Raw genomic sequence first — 14,496 nt, 5'->3', positions numbered from 1 at the left:
ACTTTGGCTTTTTCTTTCTTTAAAAACCCATACCAATCAAAGGAAACAGTGCAGACAGACTGACCCAAGAACAAGAATTTTTGCCTTATGTTTAGTGTTGGTTTTGTCAAATCTTCTACCTTGAAGAAAAGCATAATTAGCTGGTTTGTTTGCCTGCTGTTTAAAGTGACACTCTGACCTGTTTGCTTCAGGATTTGCTGGCTTTTCAGAGGACTTCGTATCACCCAGCAGGTGAAAATTATCAGAGTGCAGTAAGTCACAGTAGTTACACATAGGAGAGTCACTGCAGTCCAGCTGCTACATTTGGAAAACAAGAAATACTGTTATCATTTCAGTGACCCCCACATTTAAATTAGTCACCTGAAGCTGCTCCTGACTGAACTGCAGAGAGCGCTTCCTGACTAAGGACCAAACTCACGACAGAATCAGTTTCTGTTATCTTCCATTTCCAGGGCTCTGTGACTTGAGTATTCTGGAAATGTAGGGAAAGGCTATAATTTTTTCAAATACTCTGTACTTTTGGAAAATAGTAAGTTGAAGAAATATCTGATTAAGCTCCTGCTGTTCTTATAATTTGTGGGCAGATAGTCTTGAGAGGTTAAAAACACCTCTTCCACCTGCATCACAGAACATACCTCAACATTTAGAAGACCTCATATTTTTGCCATCACTCCTACACATAGGAACAGACCTTGATTTCCACATGAAGGTGTAACCATCCCAAAAACATCTGTCATTAGAATTGCCCACTGTTTCATGCTGCTGGTCAAAGAACTAAATCTACTTAAAATATTTTGATACCTCTTCTTCTTTCTGAATGTAGATGAGATTGCCTGTAGTGAGAAATTTCTGAATATGAGTGTGCACCAATTACTTACTCCAAAGGCAATGGTGCAATGGTTTTCCAAGGAAACATGGGCAGTCTTAATCTTTTATATTCTTGTATTTTAATATGCTCTATCTAATTAAAATTATGGATTTAGACTTAAATTTCAGGTAACCTAAGTCCTGACAGGATTTGGACATGTTGCACTTATGCACTAAAGCAGATTTTGTGATAGTATGTGAGGACAAACTTGAAGAAGTGGCTTTGGTAAAGCAGCAGGAAGGCATGGCAGCCACTGGAGAGCCAGTTGTGCTGCAGTGAAATTGAAAAGTTTTGAACTCCTCTGGAAGAAGCCTGTCTCAAACTCCATGGGATCCCACAAAATCAGCAGTTTGCTTAGGCACTGAACTTGTGCAGGATCCCAGCTACTGTTCTAAGGTAGCCACCAAGGCTAGGAAACAGTTCCTGGGGCAGGTCTTGACCATATGCAAGAACATTCAATTTTCCATTCCCCACCCTTGGGGTCATGGCAGAGAATGACAATGAATTTTACTCTGCCCTTCCTAGTCTTTGTCATCAAGAATTCCTTGCTTGGACAGTCTACTTGAGAGCAGACAAGTATTGAAGGAGATAACCAATCCAAAAATTAACCCAGGATTTCAACTTGCCCATTTGACTACCATAGTCAGTCTTCCATAGAAGGAATGCGTGAGCATGGCACTTTCAGATATGCAAAAATTCTGTAGTCCCAGGTAGTTCAGAGTAACAGACACAGTGAGAGGGTAGGCAGAGCTACAACAGGGGGAACACAAGAGGACTGGTTTGTGTCAGTCAGTGTGATGCACTGTGGGCTGCTTCACACCAGGCAATGTTTTAAAAGTACCTGAGAGTGGAAAATGCAGGTGTGTTCAGGAGTGCAAACCATGCTTAGGAGCCACAGGTCTTGAAGACGTCATCTGTGTATCTCTTGGCCTTCGTCCCATGCTGGGCTTTTGCATGCTGAGGTGAATCAAAGTGTCTGGGCAGAGTCCTTTGCATAAGAAAGTTTCCTCTGAGGTCCCTCTGAGGTCCTGTTTCTTCAATGACTTCAGGTCACTGAGTAAGAGAAGAGCAGCCTTCATGTGCCCTCTTGCTGCAGAGGTCAAGCTACTCCCTCATGGACCCGTCTAGTTTCACGCTCAGCTGATGTTTTTAAAGCTCGTGGACTTAGTCATTTTCCACTAAGTAGCACCAGTGTGTGCACTGTGAAAACAGCAAAGGATTTAGCAAGTCTGAGAACAAAAGATTACAAATGTTATCACTGTGCAAAGTTAACTTTAAACTCATAGCTAGTTCCTGAAAACAAATAAGTTCATCCATGTATATGTAATAAGTGCATTACCAGGATTCTTTTCATTTGTATATCAGCCAACTTGAATAGCTTTAATACTCTGAAAATAGTAAGTAATTTGCCTTTTGCATCTGGTTGTCAAGCATATCTCTGATGCAGGATTAATTCAGACTGAGATACTCTTTCCTCTACAAATTATTTTTTCCGTATCTTTGATCTGTTTGCCGTACTTGAGCAACTCACCAGGTAGCTCTTCTTTAAGCGATACCTGATTTAGGGTGTATATTTCAGTCATGATTCTGTGCCATGTCTGATGATTTCATTCAAATCCAAGGACAAGCTTTAGACTCTAAATCAAGATTAAAGCTATTCAGATGTAAGATTAAAAAAGGTTACACTGTCAGTACAGAAAGATGCCATGCATTAGTATTATGACAAAAGGTAAAAGCCAAAATTTTATCTTACATTTAACTTTTTTTGCAATTGTAGGTCTTCATAGGTCATTCAAATGCTGGTTTTTTTAGTCATGCTAATATACCTTGAGAAGTACATAGCACACTTAAGACAGTAGGATTTCAAGATGCTCAGCATATTACAATAGGCATCTCACTTCATGAAGAATGTGTAGTATTCCCTTCAAAAAGCAAACATTACTGGGTTTGTCATACATACTTTTCTCATAGTTACAGTCAAATTTAGTTTAAATTAATGCGCTGAATTAATGAATATATTGCTGGACATGGTCACTGCCTTTCATTCAAGAAGCAGATGCTCTAATAAGAAACAGTTACACTCTTTCATGAAATCAGGTAACTGAGAGAACATTAATCCTTATCCCAAATATGTGTAAACATGTGTGTCTTTATAAAAGAGAGTACACAGCATTTCTACCCAAACAGCTAAGTCAAAAAATGTTCAGCTTAAATACTGGCTGAATTGTTTTTTGATTTTTGCTGCCTAGGAAAGTAAACAGCTTCGAATAGAATGGGCACAGCAGTTAGAGAGGAGCTTGTGCTACAAACACTTGGCCCAAGCCTATAGATTTAATTCATGTTGCCACCTTTTAGCCAGCTCAGTTGATCTCTCAGTGTCATGGGTCAGGTTTCAGTCTAGTATGATGTGACTGCACTACCATAATAGCTCTCTGGGTCTCCAAAAAGCCTCCAACAAAACCAAGAAAGTCAAGACCTTGGTATTTATAATAGTTCCAAAATAAACAGAAGACCATCTTCACTCGCTGTAGAGAAGTTTTAAATGGCAGAAACATAATTCTGAATAGTTGTCAGCCAATATATTTTCAGACTTGTCAAATGCTGTATACTAGCACCAAAATGAGACTTTTTTATCTTTTCAGTATTGTTTTCCAAAGTGATATGTTAGCCTTATGAGGGTAAAATGCACACTCATTTGACTGATTTACATCTCCACTCGGTACATTGAGCTACATATGGCTAATCAGTGGTGCCCAAAAATCTAAAAGCATATTCTGTAATCCTGGGTTTCATTTTTAGAAGAAATTTAAATGGTTAGTAAAATCAAGTTCTGCATAGTTGCCTGCTGGTTTTTAGTTTTACAGGTCACATTTCAGTTATATTTTCAGGCTTCCATTTGTAACCATAGGGGCTGAACATTTTGCTGTATGAAACTCTAATTGTGATGTCCATGTAGTCACTGCCTCCAGGTACCAGAGTGCTGTGCTTAACAAGTTTGGAGATAAAAATCATACAGGTTGACGCTATAGAGAATAATCGGAATCCTTTCTTCTGCTCTTTATTATTTCTAATGTGGAGTGATATTAGGAAAGAAAATGCCAGCTGCTGTCATAGAAATTTTGCTCAGATAGAGGAGATATTATTAGTAACTATAAAAACAGGCTTTCTAAATGGAATCTGATATACCCCAGTATCAAGACTTTACATGAGGCAAATATAAAAATTATTTTCTTCCTTACAAAAAATGTGGTTATTTGTATGTAAAATAGGGACATATCCCTGTGATTTTGTGTCCCTTATAGCATAAAAGTTGGCGTGGGGAAAGCTAATAATTATTGTTATTAATATTAAAATATTATATGCAGAATGTATTAATATTCTTTCATTCCAGCCTACTGTCATTCCTGACTTCCCAGATTCAACAAAGAAAGGAAAAACAGACATTTTTTTTGGCATTGGATGGGACTGCATGTCTGAGTGGGTCAAGGATGGTCAGGAATCAACAACTTAGACCATGGTTCATAATGACCATTCCAGGGTAGAGCAAAAAGATGAATGCAGATATTTGACTTAAATTATGTGTTACCCCAGAGGTGCTACCACCATCACTGATAGGCTCAGCCTTGGCCAGTAGTAGGTCCAGCTTGGAACTGGCTCCATCAGACATGGGAGAAACTTCTGGCAGTTACTCACAGAAGTCGCCCATGTAGACCCCCTTCTATCAAAACTTTTCCACGTAAATCCATACATGTGTATATAGAAGATCTCAGTCCAAGTTCCTCATTTGAAAACAATCTAAATGGAAATAGATTTAATTTAAAATTCTGTCTGCATTTTATTTATATCTCTTTTTTGCCATTCTTCTTTCCTCTGACTATGAACAGATGGGGAGCTTTCCATACCAAATGAAGAAGGAGCTTTGGAGAATGGACAGCCTCTGGGCTCTGGGCTGAGCTCCAGCCAGGTGTCCCTGCCAGCCCTAGCAGAACTGGAGTCAGTCCCAGCATCTGTGGAACCCTGCTCATATGAGGTGCTCCCAACCACAGAGATCATGGATGGGACAGGTAACGTCTTGTTTATGTTATGTTGTAGATACTCTAAGCTGTTTGAAACAAGTTTTTGACGTCTAACATTTGGTGTTTAGCCCTGAGAAATCCTTGTCAAAATGAAGGTCTTCTGGTGTAGAAGGAGGTGACAGTGTAGAGATTGTCATTAAATGCTCCATGAGAAATTTTGACTGACATTATGTAGAATTAACCTCTACTTCTAGGCCTCTCGGAGTGAGGCAAAACCCCTGCACTTCGTGAACATGTAAAAGTAGGTTTCCAGCTCTCTGTCTACATCTCAGATGTACCAATGAACTCTAGAGCAGAGAGCTTAAAACACTTTTGAGGCCTGGGGTACAACATCGTGCCCTCTACCTGCCACGTGGTGCTGCGTGTAATTCCCATCACGCATCTGTCAGTAACTAACACAGTCAGCTGCCCTGCCCTGGATGAGGCTGGCTGGTCTTCTTCCCCAGCCTGTGCAGGGAGACAGCTCTACATCTAGATTAGCTCCTTTTTCTGCATCAGGTTGTGCTGCTGAGAGTTGTGGACAAAGGTCAAGTGAGGAAAAGTGAGCAGTAGAAGTTGTCATCCGTGATCTTGTGCAGCTATGCAGCCTTTTCAAAAGAGAGTAGGCCCCGTGAGGTGCTTTTTACTTTTAACAGGGTCAGTTTACAGACCACCTGCTAACATATCTGGTCCTAGGCAAGCTGTGGTGACAGAGACATGACATTCTAAAACCTGATTTATGTTCCTGATGTGGAAGTACATCCCAGTCTGGATGGGAGCTGGCTTCTGTCAGAAGTAATGGGAAATTTGGCTGTTGTGTAGATGTGTGTTACTCTTTCTCTTTTACTTTCTTTCTTTCCTTCTTTCCTCCTTTCTGTGTTATACGATGTTTGAGTGAAATCTATGACTCATTCCTAATCTGCATTGTTGTGCTGCTTTTCTTGTCTGACTTCGGCTGTATCTGCTGCTGCTTTGCTCGTAACGTTGTTGCGTCTATGATGTGGTTGTGTCCTCCAGTGTCTGAAGAGAGCCCCACATCCAATGAATCCGGCGTCCTCCTGTCCCAAGATCCTACAGCTAAGCCAGTCCTGCTACTTCCCCCAAAAAAATCTGCTGCTTTCCCTGGAGACCATGAGGACACCCCAGTGAAACAGTTATCCCTCCTCAAACAGCCCCCTGCCCTGCCTCCTAAACCTATTGCCAGGATTGCCAGCCACTTAACTGGTAAGTAGGTATTCCTGGACCCTCAGCCCCACCGTTTCCCTTATAGGAAAAGCTGCCTTTGTAGCAAGGTTTTCAATGTTCTTCCTCTTTCTGTAACTCTGTTTGCACTTGTGTGTGTGCTGGTGATGTATGTGCTGTACCTAGGGCAGGGATTGTGAAACCTTCAGACTGCATCTTCATCAAGGTTGCTCCAGGGGCACTTCCCCTCTCAGCTGTAATTGCCTAAGACCGCTGTGGCATTTCCTAACCCTCCTCACCCTTATTCATCAAGACTTACCATCACCACTGAAATTGCAGGATGTGCTTTGATGGGAAAGGAAGTATCAGAAAAATACTAGGATATCTTTAAATGCCCTTAATGAGGAAAGGCGTGAGAGTTGAGGGGAGAGTTTTGATTTCTCCTTTTGCCGTTTGTTGCTTGTCCCCTCAACTTCCACGTGGGCAGGTCCCCCCTCCACACACCCTGTATCTTTCCATATGTTTGTCTTTGACTTGCCCCTGATCCTTTTACAGGTAATTCTGTCCCATGACTTCTTGCCATTTTGCCTCAGTATTTACAGTATCTGCCAAACTACTCTCTCTTTCCATCCCTGCTCTGACTACTCCCCTCCCACTGGTGAGTCCAGCTCCAATTCCCAATGACCAGGATTTTGATGTCTTGTGCTTTATGCTGCAGTTAGCTCTCACTGCATGGAAGGTAGCAACAGTAAACAACACAGGCTCTGTTCTGTGTTCCACATGTTTTCACAAGTGTCCAGGCTCTTTGGGATTCAAAGTTCTAGGTGGATGTGGAAGGAGGGTGGGTGTGTCTCCTCCTCCCAGTCTCTCATTTCGACTGCTGAAGCAGAGGATGGCTATATTTATGCTGATCAAAATAGATTCCCTAAATGCTTGCCTGCACCTTTTGAACAGTCTGCTCATAATTGCAGCTGCTGGACAGCAGGCAGCACCTCAAAAGCCTGAGTTGAATATGAGGTGTGGTTCATCTTTGTAGTGGGGCAGCTACCAGTCTTCCCCTGGGTTGATCTTGTCTTAATCCTAACCTGATCTTTTCAGAACTGATGTGAGAAATGCTCTGCCCACATTTATGTATTATAGTTTTTTTTTCCAGACAGTTAATACCCATTTTATTCAGGTTTAATATCTATATCAGGAAAGTGCTCATTAGAAAAGAACATGTTCTGGTTTTCTCTCATCTCTACGTAGTCTCTTCATGTTTCTGTTTGGATGACCACACTTTTTTGTCCTGTATAGTTTTGTACATTTTATGTGAAACCTCTTTACTTTCTTACCTGCCAAAATCTGCACATAATGGTTAATATCTTGCCCTTTGCTACAAACTGAATGGGCAGTCCTGCAGCCTGCAAGGCCAGGTAGCAGTATTCATGGCTTCACCTAAGGACAAAACCAGCTTCCTGTGATCTCCCATAAAACTCTGTCCCAATTACAAGAAGTTGTTCAGAAATGAGGCCAACATGGAAGAAATAAAAAGATAGGAATGGCATAGGAAAAAAACTGAAGTCCTTGGTTCGTAAGCCATTCTTTTGTAAGAGATAGCAGAAGAATCAAAGGATGAGGGCTTCTGGAGTAGTTTTGTTTTTTCCACAGTTGGAAATTTTGTGTGAAGTAGAATCAGGCTCAAGTTATCAGCATAAGTGAGTTGCTTGATGATGATGACTTTCCAATGAAAGTGAAACAGAACTGTGACTCTTCTGGTGTGGCCTCTTGTGGTGGCCTTCACTGATGTCTCATCTAGTCCTATATGAAGTCTTGTATGTGCATGTAGATAGACTCTTGTACATGCATATACAAAGCCTTCAGGGTAAAAGAAAGGAGACTCAAATTTAGTCATAGAGCCATAATTTAATTGACAGTATTCCTGCTGGAACTGAAACCCTCACTTATACATTCCTTATAAGTAAAAGTATTCAGCTTGTTCTAAAGGGTCCATTTACTTTGGTGGTCCAAAGGATATAAGTGTTGCTCAGTGCCTTGTGTTCTCCAGTGGTAATTATATTAGCCATGTACAATCTTTGGAAATGAGCAATCAATCCTAACGAAGCATCCTCCTCAGTGAGAAGCAGAATTAATGCTATTCTTTTTCTAATTACTCCAGAGACATCCTCTGCTTGTGAGTGAGAAAACAAGCAAAATCTGAACTCTGGCATTCAAAATGAAAACTTTTCATTTCTTTCTGGATACACATTTTTCTACTGAAGAATTTTTGAGAAGGTTGAAGGACAAATTAAAACATATCAGGCATGGCTAGTGGAGAGTGACAGAGGTTTAATGGTCTGGTAGCTCTGTTCAAAAGACTATGAGAGGAGATGTGATCCTGTGAAGGGTTCAGGTACATGTGAAAAGTCAGAAGCAACTCAGCTTCTTTCTACATATATATATATATATATATATATATATATATGCAGGTATATGTGTACATAAGTGTATCTATTTAATAGAAAGATGTTTTGTACAAACATATATTAAAAAATCACTACAGACATGGTCAGAGGGAATAAAAAAGGAAAAATATTTTTAAAATAAACCTTGAGGGAAAAAAGTCAGACTACCTCTTGCTGTGAAAATATTCCAAAGTTCTTCAAAGAGTTATGCAGACTGACTTGCAGGGCTTGACAAAGAACTTAATACAGGTTTTAGAAATGGAAAAGGAACATTTCTTTCCTCTGAAAGCATTTTGAGCCATCTCAAATATCTATCTGCCTGTGCCAAGACAAAGATTGGCCTTTCAATTGATAAGAAATGCACATAAAAGAGCAGACCTAAATAAACGCGTAAGAGCACATTTAATTTTGTGGAGAATGGAAATTTTAAAAAATCAATTTAAAGGTGGAAGGAAGAGAGAATTGTCTCTAGCAAATATAAATCACACAGCCTTGGCATGCTTCTTCTCAAGGCTGAGGCTCTGTAGGGATGGGACAGTATAGAAACAGTGCCAGAACCAAGAGCAGACTGCAGGGTAGCCACTGGGAGTGGTACCAGCACCACTGCAGAAGATGCTCCATGCTTTTCCTCATTCCATGGCCTGTGATCTTGATGGTGTTGCCTCCACAGGGAACATCCCTGTCACAGCACTGGGTGTGGAGGTGCTCACATAGCCCTAGAAGACAGGCAACTCCAGGAGAAAAACATAAGCCTTAACTATTTTGTTACCGTTGTTTCACTGCTCTGCATGTCCTCTTGGCCTGTCACCTGGTGAACCTTGTACTGGTTTTCAAACATGATTAGCATTAGACTGATTAGTGTTAGACAATGTTCACAAGATAGAATTTCTTTCATTGTTTTATTTCTCTGATATTTACGTGCAGAACCCAGGCATTTAGGACACTTCTAGCTTCCTTCACTGAAAATTTAGGAAGAGTTGAAATAATTACCTGGGACCAAATTTAATTTGGGTTCTGGCGTTCAAGTCCCCAGTTTATCATAAAATCTTTAATGGTCAAGTGAGAGGAAGACTAGGCATGTCTGATTTGATAGACCCCAGTGTTGTAAAGTTCCCTTTGATCTTGATTCATTAAGCTGTTAATTTCACCAGCGCAGATAATGCTTTCTGAAATTAATTAGATATTTTTCAACTGAATCACCAGTAACCATAAAGGTCCTAAAACACCAGAGAACAAAATATGTGCCATTAAGATGGGATCTCAGGAGCACCTGAGTCTGTTTGAGCCAAAATTCAGCCTAATATTAGAATAGGATGTAGCTTTGGTTATATCTGGCCACTTATCTCTTCCATTTAAGCTTTTTGCATTCTTTTGCTTTTTTTGTTCAAGATTTTGAAGAGACACATAGAGGCAAACATTTAATAGGGTACAAAATATTAAAAGTCTTCAAAAGTTGCTTCTGACAATGCAGACAAGACAAGAATGAGGTTTGAGAACATGAATGCCTGGGATCCTGCTGCCTTGCCAATACACAGCTGGTTATTAGTGACAACTTTGTAAAAGTTTTTGCAACTACAATTTGTCCAGTAAATACTCTGGAATAATTTATAATGCAGTAGTCACCTATGTATCAGAAGACTCCTCTGTAGATGAGCCCAAGGCATAATCCAGAAGCTTCCTCCATAGTGATGTTACCTCCTGCTGCCTGCTCTGGCAGGCTATTCCCATGAAGGGAGGTTACATTCACATGAAGAAGATGGACACTTCTCTCACTGTGTGTCAAGGCAGAAGCAGCAGAGCAAAAGCAGTTCTCCTTCACCAGGTTCTCAGGGAAACTAGACCCTGGTGCAGTTTCTCCCTCCATAATTCCTCTCTGTGCTTCTTCCTGGAAAGGAGTACCTATCACATACAGGCATCAGGAAATCTTCTCGTCTTTGAAACCTTTTTCAAGGCCCTGCACAGGAATTCATGCACAGCTGTACTTTTCAACCTTTAGGGCTAATCATACCTTGCTTTTGTTCTCCATATTCAACCTGAATCTTGAATGCATATGTGGTACAGAAGAACAGCAAACAATTTCTGTCTCAAATCTTCCCCAAAAGACATGACTGCAGATCTTGCTATGGTCAGCAGGAGATGCATGGCAAACCTCTGAGAATAGTTTCTGACTTCTCAAAAAGTCATTGAAACAAGAAAAGAGACTCTCACCATTTAGGCACAAGTGATTACAGGAGAGAAGATCTGAAAAAGCAAAAGTTACTTGTCCAAATGGTGCCAGCAAATATCAGGCACATCACCCCATGGAGCTCCCTCAACAGGCCACACTGGTTTTTGCACTGTTTGTTGGTTTGGGGGAGATTTTTGCACCTTATTTTACATAATTAATTACTTAGGAGGAATTTAAAGAATGTCTCATTAACTTTTTATATCTTAACTTTATTAAGAGTGTCTCATTACTTGTAGTTGTATGCAGTACAGCAAAGGTCACAGTATAAGGTCATTCAGGTGAGGAAAAATACCTCAGCAGGTCTTAAATCCAACCTCCTGCTCAAAGCAGAGCCAGGTATGGGATCAGACCAGGTTGCGCAGGCCTTTGACCAGCTGGGTGCTGAAAACTTCAGAAGATGCCAGCTGTAAAACCTGTCTGGATAAACCTGCTCCACTAACTGCCTCTTCTCATGGCAGGGAAGACACTTTGCTTATAATCCAGTCTTGAACCTCTTTCTTTTCACTTTTGTCCACTGTCTTTCCTCCTCCCGCCACACACCACTGAAGAGTATCACCTTATTGATAACTTGTAGGTACTGGGAGGCTGCTCTTAAGCATTCCCTCCACAAGCTGTCTTTGCTCCAAGCTGAACACACCTCAGTCCTCAGGCGCTCTAGCCCTCAGCCACTGCAGTGACCCTGTGCTCAACTCATTCTGGTTTTTTGATATCTTTCCTGGTGGATACTAAGTTTGCACTGTTGTCTAGATACAGTGTAAGGACTGGTGAATAGAAGGGAATCCTTCTATCAGTAGCAGAATCTCCTGGCTGTGTTTCTTGTTGTACCACCCAGGAGTCTGTTGTCCTTCCTTGCTGTCAGGGTACAGCGCTGCCTTACATTTGGCAAGGAGTCCAGAAAGAGCATTTCTGCCACTGGCAGTATAGCAAACCCGGTCAGCTCTGCCACAAGCCCAGGATCCCCAGGCATGTCCTCTTTCTCCATGCAGTAGTTGAGCTGGGGCAGAATTTGAAGATTTTAATGAGCCTTTCTACAAGCCCTGCTGCAGCAGCCTTTGCTGCCATACATCCAGAAGCTCCTAGCACTTCATCTGCAGCAGTTGTGTCTTCAATGTGTGCTGAGCAATTCTCCAGCCATGTTCAGTGACTAAGCAGCAGACTTGGTGTATATGGTGCTCAGCTCCGGTGTACCACTAACACTTCAGAAGACCCATATAGTAGCAAACCTGTGCAACAAATAAACATATATTTATCTCATGAAAATCCCAAAAGAAATACAGTTACTACAGATGTTAGCAAAATTATCTGTATGGAAAGAGTAAGGGATGGCCTGCTTATCAAAGGTCTGATGTGTAGCAAATATTGTGGCATACAAAACTGTCTTTTAAGTAATTGATTATCATCAAGGGTAGAGAGGTTGATGTCTTTTTTATCAACTCTAGCATACAAGTTATTACACAGTGCTGAGTGGTCACATCCCCACTGGGAACCAACATCTTGCAAAATTGCTCATTATTCTCTTGAGCATGAAAAGCCTCAGCCAGAAGAGATTAATCAGCCTTGCACACCTGGTTTCACACAGTTTGCTTCTTTTCAGTTATGAGTGCTTTGTGCAATGATTTAATTCTCTGGTAATGTTTCACTGAGAAGACACATCATAGATTCCTTGTTCTTATTTCCCCTGTCCAGCTTCTTACTCTTTACTGATGCCCATATGTGATGTATATTCCATGGGGGAGACAGTAATTGTTACTAGCCCTGGTTTATAAATCATGTACATTGTGAAATTAAAACAAACAGAGGAAAGAACTGTAAAACTCGGTCACCTCACTCTTACATGCAGGGAGAAGTTGTTCTGTCCTTTGGTGTAGATGATGGTAGCACAGTTCCCAACAGCATGTCCAGAGCCCATGGGTTTGGGCAAGGCCCCACTTGTTGAGCTTGAGCATAAAAACTTGCAGTACGAAGGTCTCCATTACTGATGTCAGTGAAGACACACAGTTACATTTCCCAGCATAGGAAATGGATTGAACTCTGTTCCTGTTGTAGTCATTCTCCTTTTAACCATTTTATTTAAACAAAGTGGAATTCTCTTGCAGGTGGAGGGCAGACAAGTAGATATAATGCCTCTGGTCATTTCCAATAGTCTGTTTTGGTATTAGGACCATATTCCGACAAGCTCAAAAACATGGGTGAAACACAGTCAGCCTGAATGAGGACATTAAAAATAATGGGCATGATTTTTGGCAGGTGTCCAGTGGAGTCACCCAGCACTGGTACCATTGAAAACATGTTGATGTGAAGCATTTGTTTAAATCTAAGTGGAAACTGAAGGTCCATACCTTTGTTGTGCAGAGACAAACCAAAATGTGTGCATCTGATTCATGATAGAATGAATATGTGGCTACTCAGGATGATTAAGCTAGACTTGTACTCCTGTTCAATTCCAGAGCTGCAGTGCCTGTGCCACAACTCTACTGGATGAATACCTGCATGAGAAAAGAAATTTTCACTGTATTTAGAAGAAAGAAGGAAGGATTCCTGTTTGCTGTATACCTGAACCACATTGCTCTGATCTTCAGGATCACAAAAAGTAGAAAACCCAAATGATACTTCCAGTTATTCTTTTGTCAAAAGACAGAGATGCCTGCAGTTGGGATCTCTATGAATTCACCATTAAGGATGGCTGTCACAGAGTGATGGTGCATCCAGGCACAGGCACTGTCAAATGAAGACTTTAATTGACATACTGCAGAAAAGGATCTTAAACCAACCTGTGTTTGTCAAAATGGAAGTGCAGATCTCAGTGTAGTCTTTGTAATTCAGAACAAGCTCTAGAAGTAATATTGCCTGAAGCATAAATGTGTGAAAAAAACCACATTTTTTACTACAAGTCCCATAGGAGCTTTATTCTCAGGGGTCTATACAATTTACTCTTTCTGTTATTTACCTTTAACTGAAGAGTGCATTCTTCTGTGCAAGATGCACAGAGGAAATTTATGCAAATAACATGTTTGTAAGAAAAAGGTCTTCAAGGTGACTTGAAGACCTTTGTGCGCTTGAATAAAAAATCTCAAATGTGGTTTGTTGTTTTTTTTTTCTTTTACTGCTTTGGCAAACCCATGAGTTAAATTTCAGCCTTGGCAGAGCCATCAGAAGAATTTTTGCCTGCAAGAGACAGCGTGTTAAGTGAATTTAATATTACATTGAAAGGCAAAAGGCTTGGATTGTACTCTCTGTAGCTCTTCCATTCTGCAGTGTGGAAGGGCCACTTTTTCTCCATGCCCCTACATCATGGTATAACCCCAGCCAGCAGCCAAGCCCCACTTAGCCCCTCACTCATTCCCCCACCAGTGGGATCAGGGAGAGAATCAGAAGGGTAACAGTGAGAAAATGAATGAGTTGAGATAAAGACAGTTCAAGGGAAAGCAAAAGCCATGCACACAAGCAAAGCGAAACAAGGAATTTGTTCACGGCTTCCCATGGGCAGGCAGGTGTTCAGCCATCTCCAGGAGGGCAGGGCCCCATCACATGTAATGGCTACTTGGGAAGACAAACACCACCCCTCCAAACACCACCCCCCCCCTTCCTCCTTCTTACCTTCACTTTCTTTACATGCTGAGCATGATGCCATATGGTCTGGAATATTCCTTTGGTCACATAGGATCACCTGTCCTGGCCTGCCATGCATCCCAGGTTTCCTTCCACTGTATTGCAGTTCAA

The 14,496-nt window shown here is 41.1% G+C and overlaps 1 protein-coding gene across 6 annotated transcripts in view; it reads left to right on the top strand.

Moving 5' to 3' along the window:
• PHACTR1 (phosphatase and actin regulator 1) overlaps positions 1-14,496 on the top strand; it is a 302,539-nt gene that overhangs the window by 228,682 nt on the left and 59,361 nt on the right. For 5 of the 6 annotated variants that reach the window (XM_030944096.1, XM_030944097.1, XM_030944099.1 and 2 more), the window contains 2 exons: positions 4,753-4,932; positions 5,941-6,147. In XM_030944096.1, the coding sequence (XP_030799956.1) occupies positions 4,753-4,932; positions 5,941-6,147 (387 nt within the window). The remainder of the gene's footprint in view (positions 1-4,752; positions 4,933-5,940; positions 6,148-14,496) is intronic. The other variant, XM_030944100.1, reaches the window with a different exon arrangement.

This window comes from Camarhynchus parvulus, chromosome 2 (assembly GCF_901933205.1).
Source record: "Camarhynchus parvulus chromosome 2, STF_HiC, whole genome shotgun sequence".
NCBI classification, from domain to species: Eukaryota; Metazoa; Chordata; class Aves; order Passeriformes; family Thraupidae; genus Camarhynchus; species Camarhynchus parvulus.
Note: the sequence above shows the minus strand (reverse complement) of the source record. Positions and strands in the feature narration are given on the sequence as shown.